We start from the raw sequence: 11,657 nt of genomic DNA, 5'->3' as shown, positions 1-11,657 counted from the left end.
CCATGAAAGGATATAGGTACAGAGACAAAATTTAGAGCTAAGATGAAAGGATGGACTATCCAGAGACTACCCCATCCGGGAATCCATCCCATCATCAGGCGCTGAGTTCTTAAAGCATCAATGGAATCGATGAGGAGAATGGAGGGAGAGCTTTCATAACAGCTATAAGTCATTGCTGGGGTACCTGTACCCATCCAAACGGGAGACACAGAAGGTGGGTGCAGTGTGGTGTCACCCAAGTTCCTTTCTAAAGGGCAGGTGAGGTGTGTGAGAATGAACCTGCCAACTGCTTTTCTTTCTAAGGCCTGGGCTTTCCCCCCCGTGTTTTGCTCCACAGTCAGCCCTGGGGGAGGCCTGCCCTAACTAACCCTCCTTACAAGGCCGAGCCCCACGACGTCTTCTCACCGTACCGCACAGTCTCCTGTGCATCTGTACACCTTCCACAGTGCTCTTGGGCTCATCCTCCTCTTTATTCCAGTGTCTGCCTGCTTCAGTGAGCTCCTGAGGACAAAGGCAAGGGCAGTCACAGTTCCTGGTGTATGTGATGCACACAGAAAAGGACTGGTGAGCAAGTGAGCTGGGGACTGGGGAGAGAATAATCTGAGAGGAGTGGTTTAGATGTCAGGGGGTGTGTCTGTGGATGAGCTTCCAAATCTCAAGTCCTTATATTTGTCTGCAGTGAGTGATGTATTCTCACAGAACATTTGCTGTGTCAGAGGGGAGAGGCTACAGCGGTTGGTAGATTCAGAACCTTTAGAGGGGTTACTCGAATGTTAAATTTTATGTCTAGATACACATTTACAGAGGGAAGGAGTAAAACCTATGAGGGCAAAGAGGGAACTTCATACAGAGGGACAGAGTAGAGGAAATCAGGGAGAACGAATCGGAGAGAGGACAGCTGGGGTGGGGACAGTCACTCTGGAACAAGTTCTCTAAACTGGTGCTACGCAAGACCTTGCAGTATCAAGTGACTGGATGAGTAGCCAGGCGTGGCTTCCAGTCAAGGAAGGAGGTGTCTTGGCCAACCATAGTTTGGGGTTAAGTAGAATGAAGTGATTCTGAAGAGGTTGCAATGGGTCCATTTGTTTGTGCAGAGGAAGAGGGATCACACATTGAGATGACAGGAGGAAGGGCAGAGGCAGCTTCCCGTGGGAGGGTCACGTTTCCATCTGTCCTCAGTACACGAGCAGGGCTTGGGGGTGGGCAGTTGAACACTCAGATGAGAAAGGAGGGAGGAGGGAATAAAGCCACAGATCCAGGGAAACCAAGTGTGTACACATTGAGCAAGCTGTGGGAGTCTGACAGAAGTCTCAGGAGAACATCTGGTTGCAAGACACTCCTGGGCCAGTCATGAACACAAGCCAGGAAGGAACCTTTCAGAGACAAAACAGACTCAGCAGACAAACAGCCAGGTCCAAAAGAGATTGAAGAAAGACAACTATAGTTTGCTTAAGTCTTCTGGCAAAGAGAAATCCCTCATTTGTCTATAAACACTCCTCACTCGACACCTCTGCAAGTGCTGAGGTAGACTGACGCTTGCCCTGGAAAGAGACTGTGCCGGGGTGAACTGCTGAGGTCCAGATACTGTGTTGTTATTGTTGTTCTGAGATTCCTCAGCTTATGAACTCATAAAACATAAAGTTGTTCTCAGTCCAGTGTGTGTGTGTGTGTGTGTGTGCGCGCGTGCGTGCGTGTGTGTGTGTGTGTGTGTGCGCGTGCGTGCGTGTGTGTGTGTGTGTGTGTGTATGTGTGTGTGTGTGTGCATGTGTGTGTGTGTGTGTGTGTGTGTGCGTGTGTGCTTGCTTGTGTGTATGTGTGTTGCCCCTGGTCCCACCTTGCCTTGGTCTAGAGTTAGTAGAAATCTTGGCGCTCTCAGGGCCTCTGCTTTCCCACTTTTAGAAAGAGAACTACCTCTGTGGCCACCAGCTTAGCCTATGGTGCTAAACCCATAGCACAGGAGGTCTGAGAGGACAGTCAACAGGTCCAGGACTGATTATGACTCCATTCTTGACTGCAGAGACACTTTGGTGAGCACGTTTCAGGAAAGCTGGATGTGGCTGACAGCCATCACCATAAACAGGGCCAAGATGCTGGCCTTGACTGTCCTCCAGTGACTCACTGTGGAGTAGCCCCGGAGTTCAGCAAGAGCTCTGTATATACGCTGAGGTTTTTCTTCTCAGTGCCAGCTTCCTGGAATAACAGCTCTGACACTCAAATATGTTGACAAACATCTTGGCCATAGGGTTTGGTTCCCCAGTAGGTCATAACTCAATATCCCATTTATTCTCATCTACTTTCTACCTCTTGGCTAGTTGCCTCTGCTAACCTCCCAGCTCTGCCCTCCCCCATGGTCCCAAGCTCCTTCATCTCTGGCTCTGGCCCACAATTCCATCTCCTTACTGGATGTCCCACCTTACATTTCCTGGCTAAGCTTATAGGCCAATCAGCATTTTATTGACAGTGCTGCACCTATTTAGTACACAAGAGATTTTCTCTACAATTCCCTCTTTCAGTTTCATAAAAGGCTCTTTATCCTATTATAATAAATTATATACAATAATAACAATTACAAAACAATTATGAAAACTATCAGGTAAGAATTACATTTATAAAATCAAGTTCAGATATATTTGGCAACTTTGTAGAAAGTATTCTATTATCAATCCTATCTTGGAGAGTTCAGATTTTGTATCTAAATCATTCTCATCATAACTGCATAGACCTTAAAACATTTATCTAAGTATTAAACAACTTAAACTTATATTTCAGACTATAACTATCAGTCTTTAACCCCTTTAGAGACTTGAGAAGGAATAAATTTTACCTAAGTATGCAAGAAGTACAGGCAAGCAGCTTCCAAAACTATAGAAATGACAGAGAAAATTGGCTGCCTGGACAGTTCCCCCAAGTTTCTCTATAATGTTACAGTATTTTCAGCCTTCTGGCCCGACATATCTGACAGTCCTTTTTTGTGAAGCAGGAATTATGAAGGAATGATCACCTTGTCTTTTCAAAGTTCAACAGTTGACTTCCCTGGGTTTCATTTGTCCAGTTTAGACAGCATTTTGTCTTCAGTTGAAGCAATGGGAGATTTTTGTCTAGTGGCAGTTTGTCATAATTGAAGCAAAATTCATAAAGAGATTCTTTGATGCTCATCATCTTCTTCGAAGTCAAATAGGGGTGCTGCCAGGAACTGGCATATCTCATTGTCCCCTAAAAAAGCATTAAATTAATAAAAACATCTTTAAATGCCAAATTCTGTAGGTCTCTGAGGTTTTTGAAGACCATCTATCTATGGTATATCTGAATAGGCAAATGTTGCTTGTTTCTAGCTATTTACTTCCTGTTCAACTTTAGAAACATATTTTTGTAGTAGACTAATATCTAACAAGACTGTAAGTTTGACTATTAACTTGCATCACGTAATTATCCTAAATAGTTTATAATAGCAGCTTAAAAAGAAATAGAACTAAACTTCGTACTTTTTAAATGCTCTAAATAGGTCCAATACCTTAGACAAGAGTTGAAACATAAGGTGCATAGTATGATGTAAGAAAATAACCTCTACCACTGCCACATCCTGTCCTATACAAAAGCCCAGAGACAGGCCCAGCCCCAGCAGAGCACAGCTACCTAACCCCCACTCCAGCATTTGAAAGAGCGACAGTTGGGATGAACTGTGTTTCCATATCACCACCCTTCGCTTCTGTCCCTAGGCGATCTACAAAATGGTTTCCTCTGTCATGAAAATGCCTGAAGATGAATCAACCCCAGAGAAAAGGACAGAAAAGATCTTCCGCCAGATGGATACCAATAGAGATGGTAGGAGGCTGAGGGCTTTGCGTGGGCCAGGCTGCTGGTGGAGTCCAGGGCTGGATGTCAGTCTCGGGTGATCTGTGAGAGCCACCTGGGCACAAAGGAGCAGAAGCATGTGGACCCTGGAGTTGGTCCCAGTCTCAGGGAACGCCTTGTTTCCTAGGCCTTTCTATCCTCCCGGGTTATCTCTACTCCTTCCTCAGGATAGCATGGCTCCTCTGAAGCAGAAATAAAAGGACCCAAGAAGCCATTGAGTCAGGATAGGGTCTTCCCCAGAAGGCTGGAACCAGTGTGTAGTTGGAGGATGCCAAGAGGCTTCTTACAAGCCCCAACAGCTTTTATCGCAACCTGCCTGAGACGTCGTATGAGCATGCTCTAAGATGCTGAGTCCAAGTGAAACCCCCAAGTATTGGGGAGCAAGTAGAGGGTTGGAGTGGTTAGCAGGTTACTACTGGGTAGAGGGTGCTTTTCCAAAGCGAAATGTAACTAGCAGATGTGCCAGCCAAAGTGGAAAGGAAAGTTGGACTTCAAACACAATAGACAAGTCTGGTAGGGTGACTCAGGACAACCACAAGCTTGAGGGCAGCCTGGGCTACATAAGGAACCCTTACCTATGAAATAAGTAAATAAATAGATATGAGTTCTGCATGTTGGGCTGCCAAGTAGGATACAGGAGGCCCAAGCAATTGAGAAATAGTGGCTTCTTTTTGGCATATCTCTGTCTGCATGCAATATTTGGGACATATTTATGCTAAGGAGTTGCTTGTTACTCAGCTGAAATTCAAAGTTAATATAGCATCCTTACTTTTCTTGCCAAATCTTGAAATGTTATCCAGAAATAGTACCTGAGTCTTCAGTGCTCAGTCAAGGCTGACCCATGCTGTCCAATGCTTCACAGCTCTTTATACAAACATGTATTTACTATCTATGGGTATGTACATGCATACCTGTATGAATTTATGCGCACCACATATATGCACAGCAGAGGTCACAGTTCCCTGGAACTGGCTCCAGGTGGTTGTGATCTACCCAACATGAGTGCTAAGAAACAAACACTGGCCTTCTGCCCGAGGAGTAAGCGCTCTTGACCACTGAGCCATTTCTCCTGCCAACTTACTTTTAAAACGTAAATTTTCTTTTTTCTTTTTTTCTTTTCTTCTTTCTTTCTTTCTTTCTTTCTTTCTTTCTTTCTTTCTTTCCTTCCTTCCTTCCTTCCTTCCTTCCTTCCTTCCTTCCTTCCTTCCTTCCTTCTTTCTCTCTTTCTTTATTACTGCGCATGCTGTTACATGTATTATTACATGACCTGGTATATACATGGAGGTCAGAAGACAACTTAATGGAGTCCATTTTCCCCCTTCACCTTTCCATAGGTTCTAGGGATCAAATTCAGGCGGTCGGGTTTAGGCAGCACATACTTTTACCCACGGAGCCATGTCTCCAGCCCCAGATCTTCACTCTTGATATTTAGCAAGTCTAGTCAGCAGTGTAAAAATGGACCACTTCCTTGTGATATGCACTATAGAAGACTCTGCATAGAGCACACCTCTTTCTGCATGCACATGTGGGGTGCCAGCTCCCTGAGAACCTTGGTTTGTGTGGTGCATGCCAATCTGTTGGCTGTGTTTCCTCTATGAACTTGCATGGCATCCTCCGACATCCTGTTTCCCCTCTGGAGCCTTGATTCTCAGCAGTTTGTTTTGCAAAGTTTAAACAAACATGGGATTGTTTTAATAGCTAATGGACTTGCTGATGTTGAAGCTCAGGTTTTGATAGACTAGGGAACATAATGGCTTTAAGACCCAACCTCCTCCTTAGAGGAGTACTGAAGGATGAGAGAGAGACAGGACACCTTCAGATGTGTGGCTCACAGGCAGTGCCAGGGCCTTTCCACTGAGGATGTTTCTACAGATCGAAGGGCCCTGACTGGGTTCCCAGTCCCAATGGACAGCTGACTACCACTGTCCTAGGCTTTGCTAAAGCAAGATTTGTTTAAATAAAAGAAGCCATGGGGATGGAAGCAGCGGGGGAAGGAGTGAGAAGGATTATTGAACACCCAGGAGACTCTCTGCTTTAGCTCAGGGCTTGGCTTCAGGGCCTCTGAGACCCCAGTCCCTTCCCACCAGAAGCAGACCTGGCTTCATTTAAAGCCTGCTCCCATCAGTCTTGTTAGTCAACAGTCTTTGCGTTGCACTGCTAGTCTCGCCATGAAAAGTCTGCCCCAACATAAGGCAAGTCACTATGGAGTCTGTGTAAGACATTGAGCACCACGTGCTCTATAGCTTGTGGTTTCCGGTGCCTGCGCCTGAGACTTTGACGTGTTCAAGTGGAGCTTTGGCCCCCATTCTCATCCTGCAGTGCCAGTGGAGGTAGCTTGGAGGAGCAGCCAAGGAGGTACTGAAGTGCACAGGCCTCGCAGAGCCTGACAGCCTGGTGCCTGTCCTTGGAAGAACAAACAGGGCTAAGTCTCCAGGAAAGGAAAGAGGGCAGAACTAGGTAAAGGGGCCCAGCCGTTCTAGTCCCAATTTATCAGTGTATGAATCACTTTAATGGGTCACTGTGGAAGTGAATGGGGAAAGCCCCCTCCCCCCGTATCTCTACAATGACAGCGACAGAGGACCTTTACTGGAAAGAAGGGACTGGGGAGGCCAAAGTAAGAGATCTGGAGTTAAGAGGAAGCTTTGGCTACATAGTGAGGCTCCAGGTCAAAAAAATAAATAAAAAAGAAGGAAGGAGAAGGAGGGAGGGAGGGAGGGAGGGAAGGAAAGGGAGGGAGGGAGGGAGGTTGTGCAGTGAGAGAACAGATCCCTGGCTTCTTTCTCAAGCCACCTGGGTTGAGGGACCGGTGGATCACCCTCTGTCTAGCTCACACTCCTTTATTCTCCTGGCTTTGGACAAAGATGCTACCATCTTCAAAAAGTTGTTAAAAAAAAAAAAAGAAAGAAAGAAAGAAAGAAAAGAACCTACAGTTTTGCTCTGCCCACCCAAGGAGCAGCTTGTCTACAAACCTGAGTGCACCAGTGTGGAGCAGCTGAAGAGCCCTTGGGCACAGCTTTGAGAGCCTGGCACACTCAGATGAGCTGGGGCCACTCTTTCCCAGGGTAGGTAGAGGAAGAAAGGCTACTAGGGCAGAGATATTGGCCAGGGTGAGCCAGTGCCCTCCCCAAGTCTGGAGTCTTGTCTTGGAAGTGGTGTTGAATGGCCCTGTGCACTGAATCAGGTGGGGGACGTCTGAGTTAAGAGAGAAGCGGGGCTCCTGCCTCATGGTCTACCAAGGGAAGCCATAGGCTGCTGTTGCTCCCAACACCGGCAGACACTCACTTGTCCTCTTGTTTCCTAGGAAAACTCTCCCTGGAAGAATTCATCCGAGGGGCCAAAAGCGACCCATCCATTGTGCGTCTCCTGCAGTGTGACCCCAGCAGTGCCGGACAGTTCTGAGCTCTGCACTCCCAGGACGCTACAGCTGCTTGTGTCCCTCCCAAGTAGCTTTTAAACTTACTTCGTTTTTGTTTTTTGTTTTTGCCAAACAATATTGATGGTGACACTGTGCCCTCTTCAGTCAGATGTGCCCCCCTGTGACACTTTTGTCCCTTGCTTTTGTCCTGGTGGATGTGAATGCCCAGAGCCCATGTGCTTGTGGAGAGCATGCACAGACTTCGTGGTGTTCCCTGGTGGATGACTTTTTTAATCAGCTTCCCCCCACCCCCCCATGATTCTAATGTCTCTATCTTAAAACCCAAGCCCTGAGGGGCAAGAGAAGGGAAGGACATTCAGCCCAGGGATCTTTCTGCGAGCTTTGAGGGCTTTGTTTGAAATACAAAACTCCTAACATGGGTCTGTTGTCACACACGCCCTGGGAGCTATAGCAGACACCTGAGGCTAAGCTTTTTAAGAACAGGTTACCCTCTGGGGAGAGGCTATTAAAGGGAGCTGGGACATTCCCCCCAGAGGCCACTCCCTCCCACCCCAGCAGGCTGTAATGTCTAAGCTGTGAACTTTTCAAGGTAAATTAACAGAGATGGGAAAAGATGGCTCAGCTGTTTGTTTTGTTTTCTCCCACAGGTTTACATGAGTTGAGCTAATACAAGTTTCTTTTAAAAATCAAACACATATTCAAATGCCAGACCCATCTTGCTGCCTACTGGTGATTTATAAAAGACTGCTGTATATAAAACATTGGATATTGCAGACCAAATTAAGTGTTTTGCCTTGTAAAATGCATGTTTAGTGAGCGCTAATACAATCTTACTATAGAAGACTGTTTTAGTAGCTTATTGTGAAGCCAACTACAATGAATGTCAATGTCTTGTTTCAAAGTCATAGCTGTCTTTGCACAAATGTACCAGTTAACAAGTATATTTTATATACTCCGTAAAATCACAAGAGAATGGTGACAAGGGCCCAGCTTTGATTTCAAATGGCTTCCTGGAGTCAAGGTTGCTGGAAGACACGAGGAAGCCAGTTGTCCAGGCATCCCGTCCATCAGAGCAGCACTGTGAGCTCCACAGTGACAAGGGACCAAGGCCCAGCAGCGCACCAGCAGCGAGCGTAGGTGCAACGTTTGCCTTAGCAAATGAATGTCCTACAGAAAAATAGAGACTTCTAGCAGCTTAACCCACATCCTTGGTAGGGGAGCCACATCTAGAACGCTCATTTCTCCTGCCCCCAGGTACCCCAGTCAGGTGTGGGATAGCCAGGCGATTCACCCATTATAAGAGCCAGCAAAGGGACCTGCAGTGTCCAAGGCCAGCCATGGGGGTCCTAAGAGCACTCATCCTCAGTGTGTTCTTTAAGTGCAGCAAAGCTGAGCTGCCGCCTCGGCTGGTCACCTCATGCACACTACTTTGAAATTAGGGCTGGAAATAAAAACTCCTGAGCACAGGCAAGACAAGGCCTCACAAACAGCTTGCATCAGAAGGTCTAAATATGCAAGAGTGTTGGTGGCAGACCCTGCCTAAGAGGAAGCAGGAAGGTCTCTGTCCGGCAGCGGCCAAGCCGTGTCCTGTAAAACAAGAACCGCAAAAAGATAAACACAACCGGAAGCAAAGTTTCCTGCCAGCCCACAGGTCCCCCACAGTGACACTCTTAACTGGCAGAAGTTTAAACTTGAATGGTGGATTAAAATGAATCACTTAGTAGGTTGAAATTTAGAGACCTAGATTTTGTAATCTTAATCTTTCCTAGTGTCGTTTCCTTACATTTTGTACCAAGGTTTGCCAACTCCTGTGGACCAAACGGTAAAGTCTGTTTTTGTAAAGAAGAATTAACTCAAGTGGTTGAACATAAACAGGTGAAGGAAGCCAACTTGCTGGTTTGCAAGGTAGGCTCATCTACTTGGGCTCTGCCTCAGGTTGAGCCAAACCCTGTGTTTCCTAGAACATAGAGCTGGGGTGGGAACTAGAGACGCTCTCCAGCTATTAGGAAATGAAAGAACCAGATGCAAAGGTTATGAACCCTGTGGTCCCCAGAAGGCCTGAAGAGTTCCAGAACTGGTTACGCCACAGACCTAACAGACGAATCTGTATGTTTTCTCCCTCCTCGTCCCCACGTGGCCCCAGGAAGGCATTGGATCTGTGTAATTTTCATGCATGCATGTTGGACCAAGGGACTTCACAGCATCAAGAGGGCCGAGTGCCTGAAGACAAGGGTCACTCCTGTGGCTAGGCACTGTTTTGCTGTGTTCAGAGATCTCTGTGGAGGAAATGGAGCCTGTTTTGTTCCAAGTGTGCTGTCCATGGAACTGGAGTAAATGGCTTATGAGTTGAAGGATGTTTCAGAATGCTGGACTGTTCATACCTCGCTTAGGATGGAGAGGGGATGCTGAGGGTACCACTCCACCCCAGCAGTACTCCCTGAGGACTTTCTACAGATGGATTTAGTAATATATATGTCATACTGTGTGGAATGGTCCCGTTATCAGTTGATTGTGTAGCTCTTGCCTGGCATTAAAGCATGTTTATTATTTAATATCATTGTCTGGAACATGAGATTTTCCTTAATAAACTGCCCCTAGAGGACTGTGTCTTAGGGAGGTTCTAGGTTGGGGATGGAAGAATCTTTGGTCCATGTATGTCTTCCCTACTTTCTTCCCAGCTTGGCCTTCACTCCCTCCCATTTCCTCTCCTTCCCCAAACATGAAACACAAAAGCAGAAACTTAGGAAAACTGCTCCTCAGTAGGATCTGGGAAAGCCTAAAGAAAGCAATATAGTTGGGTGGTGGTGGCACATGCCTTTAATCCCAGCAGTAGGGAGGCAGAGGCAGGCAGATCTCCATAAGTTCAAGGCCAGCCCGATCTACAGAGCTAGTTCCAGAACAGCCAAGACTACACAAAGAAACCCTGTCTTAAACAAAGCAAGAAAAACAATATAATCCTCTCCCTTCCCACTCTCGGATTTAGTGAGAGAGAGTCAGCCAGAAAGCCTGTTCCTGCAAGGCAGCCACATAAAGCTGTTCAGATTCTGCAGCTAACCCTGGCCTTGAAGGCGGCTGCTGTATGAAAGGATGTATGTCTGTATCTTGCTCCCTAGATTAGGAGCTACAATAGGGGGCCCCTCATAGGCCAACTAGACCTTTGAGGTAGAGATGTGGAGGCTTTTCCTACTGCACACAGGTAGTTTTTCTGTACAAGTAATGTCTGAAACACATCAAGTCATTCCTGATGGGGATGGTGAAGAGGTGGCTGGAGTCCCTATGGAGCCTGTATACCTACAACCCAGCCATTTCCCCACATTTCTAACTTCAATGTGCCTGTTGTCTGGGAATCTTTCCTACCAGGTGTTAACGTGGTGCATGGTCTGAGACATCCCTAAGACGCAAACAGAATGACTGCCAGGAGCTAACTACCAGGCAGCACGGAGCACCCAGGCCATGGAGCACCAGGCCGGCCATGGGAGCACCAGACTGGCCATTCACTAACTGCCTGAGTTTTCCAGGGAATAGCTGATATTTCTCTCAGTATTTCTCTGGGAGAAACGGTGAAAACACTTCAAAGTGCAATGCAGCTGGACCTGGCAACCCCAACCCGTAGTTAAATATTCACCATTATGCACAAGAGTAGGCCCATAGACATTCTGTCATGGATGGAAGTGGGGATTGCGGATAGGAGAGAGCTTTACAGCTCTGCCCCTCCCTGAAGAGCTATTTGCACTAACAGTTGCTGGAGAAGGGGAGACATTTCCTTTGGTGCTGTAACTTGGTGTAACAGTGGGATTAAGGTGGATATGGGCCTCTAAATAACTCTTCCATGCCCACATGAGTGACTCTAAACCCCACTGAGCCCCCCTCTCCTTCCTCCCTTACCCCCGACCCCCCTCTCTCTCCATGCACATGGGAGACATATGAATGAAGTAGACTGGTTAGGGAGAATGAAGGGGGATCAGAAGGAAGGGGGTCAAGACAGGGTAATCGGGGATAAAGGGGACCAAATTATACATGTATGAAAATATCTTAATGAATATATGCTAATAAAAATCCTCAGCAGTCTACATCATCCCCAGGAAGCCAGGCAAATGGCCACCTGGCCATCATCCTGCTGAGCTTCAATAGCAGTGTCTCATCACGTGAGTGTGCCGAGTGTCCGATGGCCAGTGTGGGTGTTGTAGGCTTGGAAGTGTGTGAGTTGGATAGGTACTGTCAGCAACGACCAGAAGGGGAATGTTTGACTCGATCAGTGGCAAACTTCTATCCCACCTTGATTAGCTCGTACCAATGGCAAATCAGAAATATTCTTTTTCAAGTGGTATGTGATGGATATTTGATGCCCAGGGAGCACAGGGTTGCTGTTCACCCGCAGTGCCTTTTCACATCTTTCTTCTAGTCTACTTCTGGCTCATCAGAGGCCCCC

The 11,657-nt window shown here is 46.8% G+C and overlaps 1 protein-coding gene across 5 annotated transcripts in view; it reads left to right on the top strand.

Annotated features, from left to right (window-relative positions):
• Ncald (neurocalcin delta) overlaps positions 1–9,782 on the top strand; it is a 281,389-nt gene extending 271,607 nt beyond the window's left edge. For 4 of the 5 annotated variants that reach the window (XM_029547881.1, XM_029547882.1, XM_021216484.2 and 1 more), the window contains 2 exons: positions 3,717–3,822; positions 7,154–9,780. In XM_029547881.1, coding sequence (XP_029403741.1) covers positions 3,717–3,822; positions 7,154–7,251 — 204 coding nt within the window. In that variant the 3' untranslated portion in view covers positions 7,252–9,780. Of the gene's footprint in view, positions 1–3,716; positions 3,823–7,153 lie in introns of all 5 variants that reach the window. The other variant, XM_021216481.2, reaches the window with a different exon arrangement.
• Positions 9,783–11,657: the final 1,875 nt, after the last annotated feature.

Source organism: Mus pahari, chromosome 17 (genome assembly GCF_900095145.1).
Source record: "Mus pahari chromosome 17, PAHARI_EIJ_v1.1, whole genome shotgun sequence".
Taxonomy (NCBI): Eukaryota; Metazoa; Chordata; class Mammalia; order Rodentia; family Muridae; genus Mus; species Mus pahari.
The sequence above is the reverse complement of the archived record's forward strand: the minus strand, read 5'-3'. Positions and strand labels throughout refer to the sequence as shown.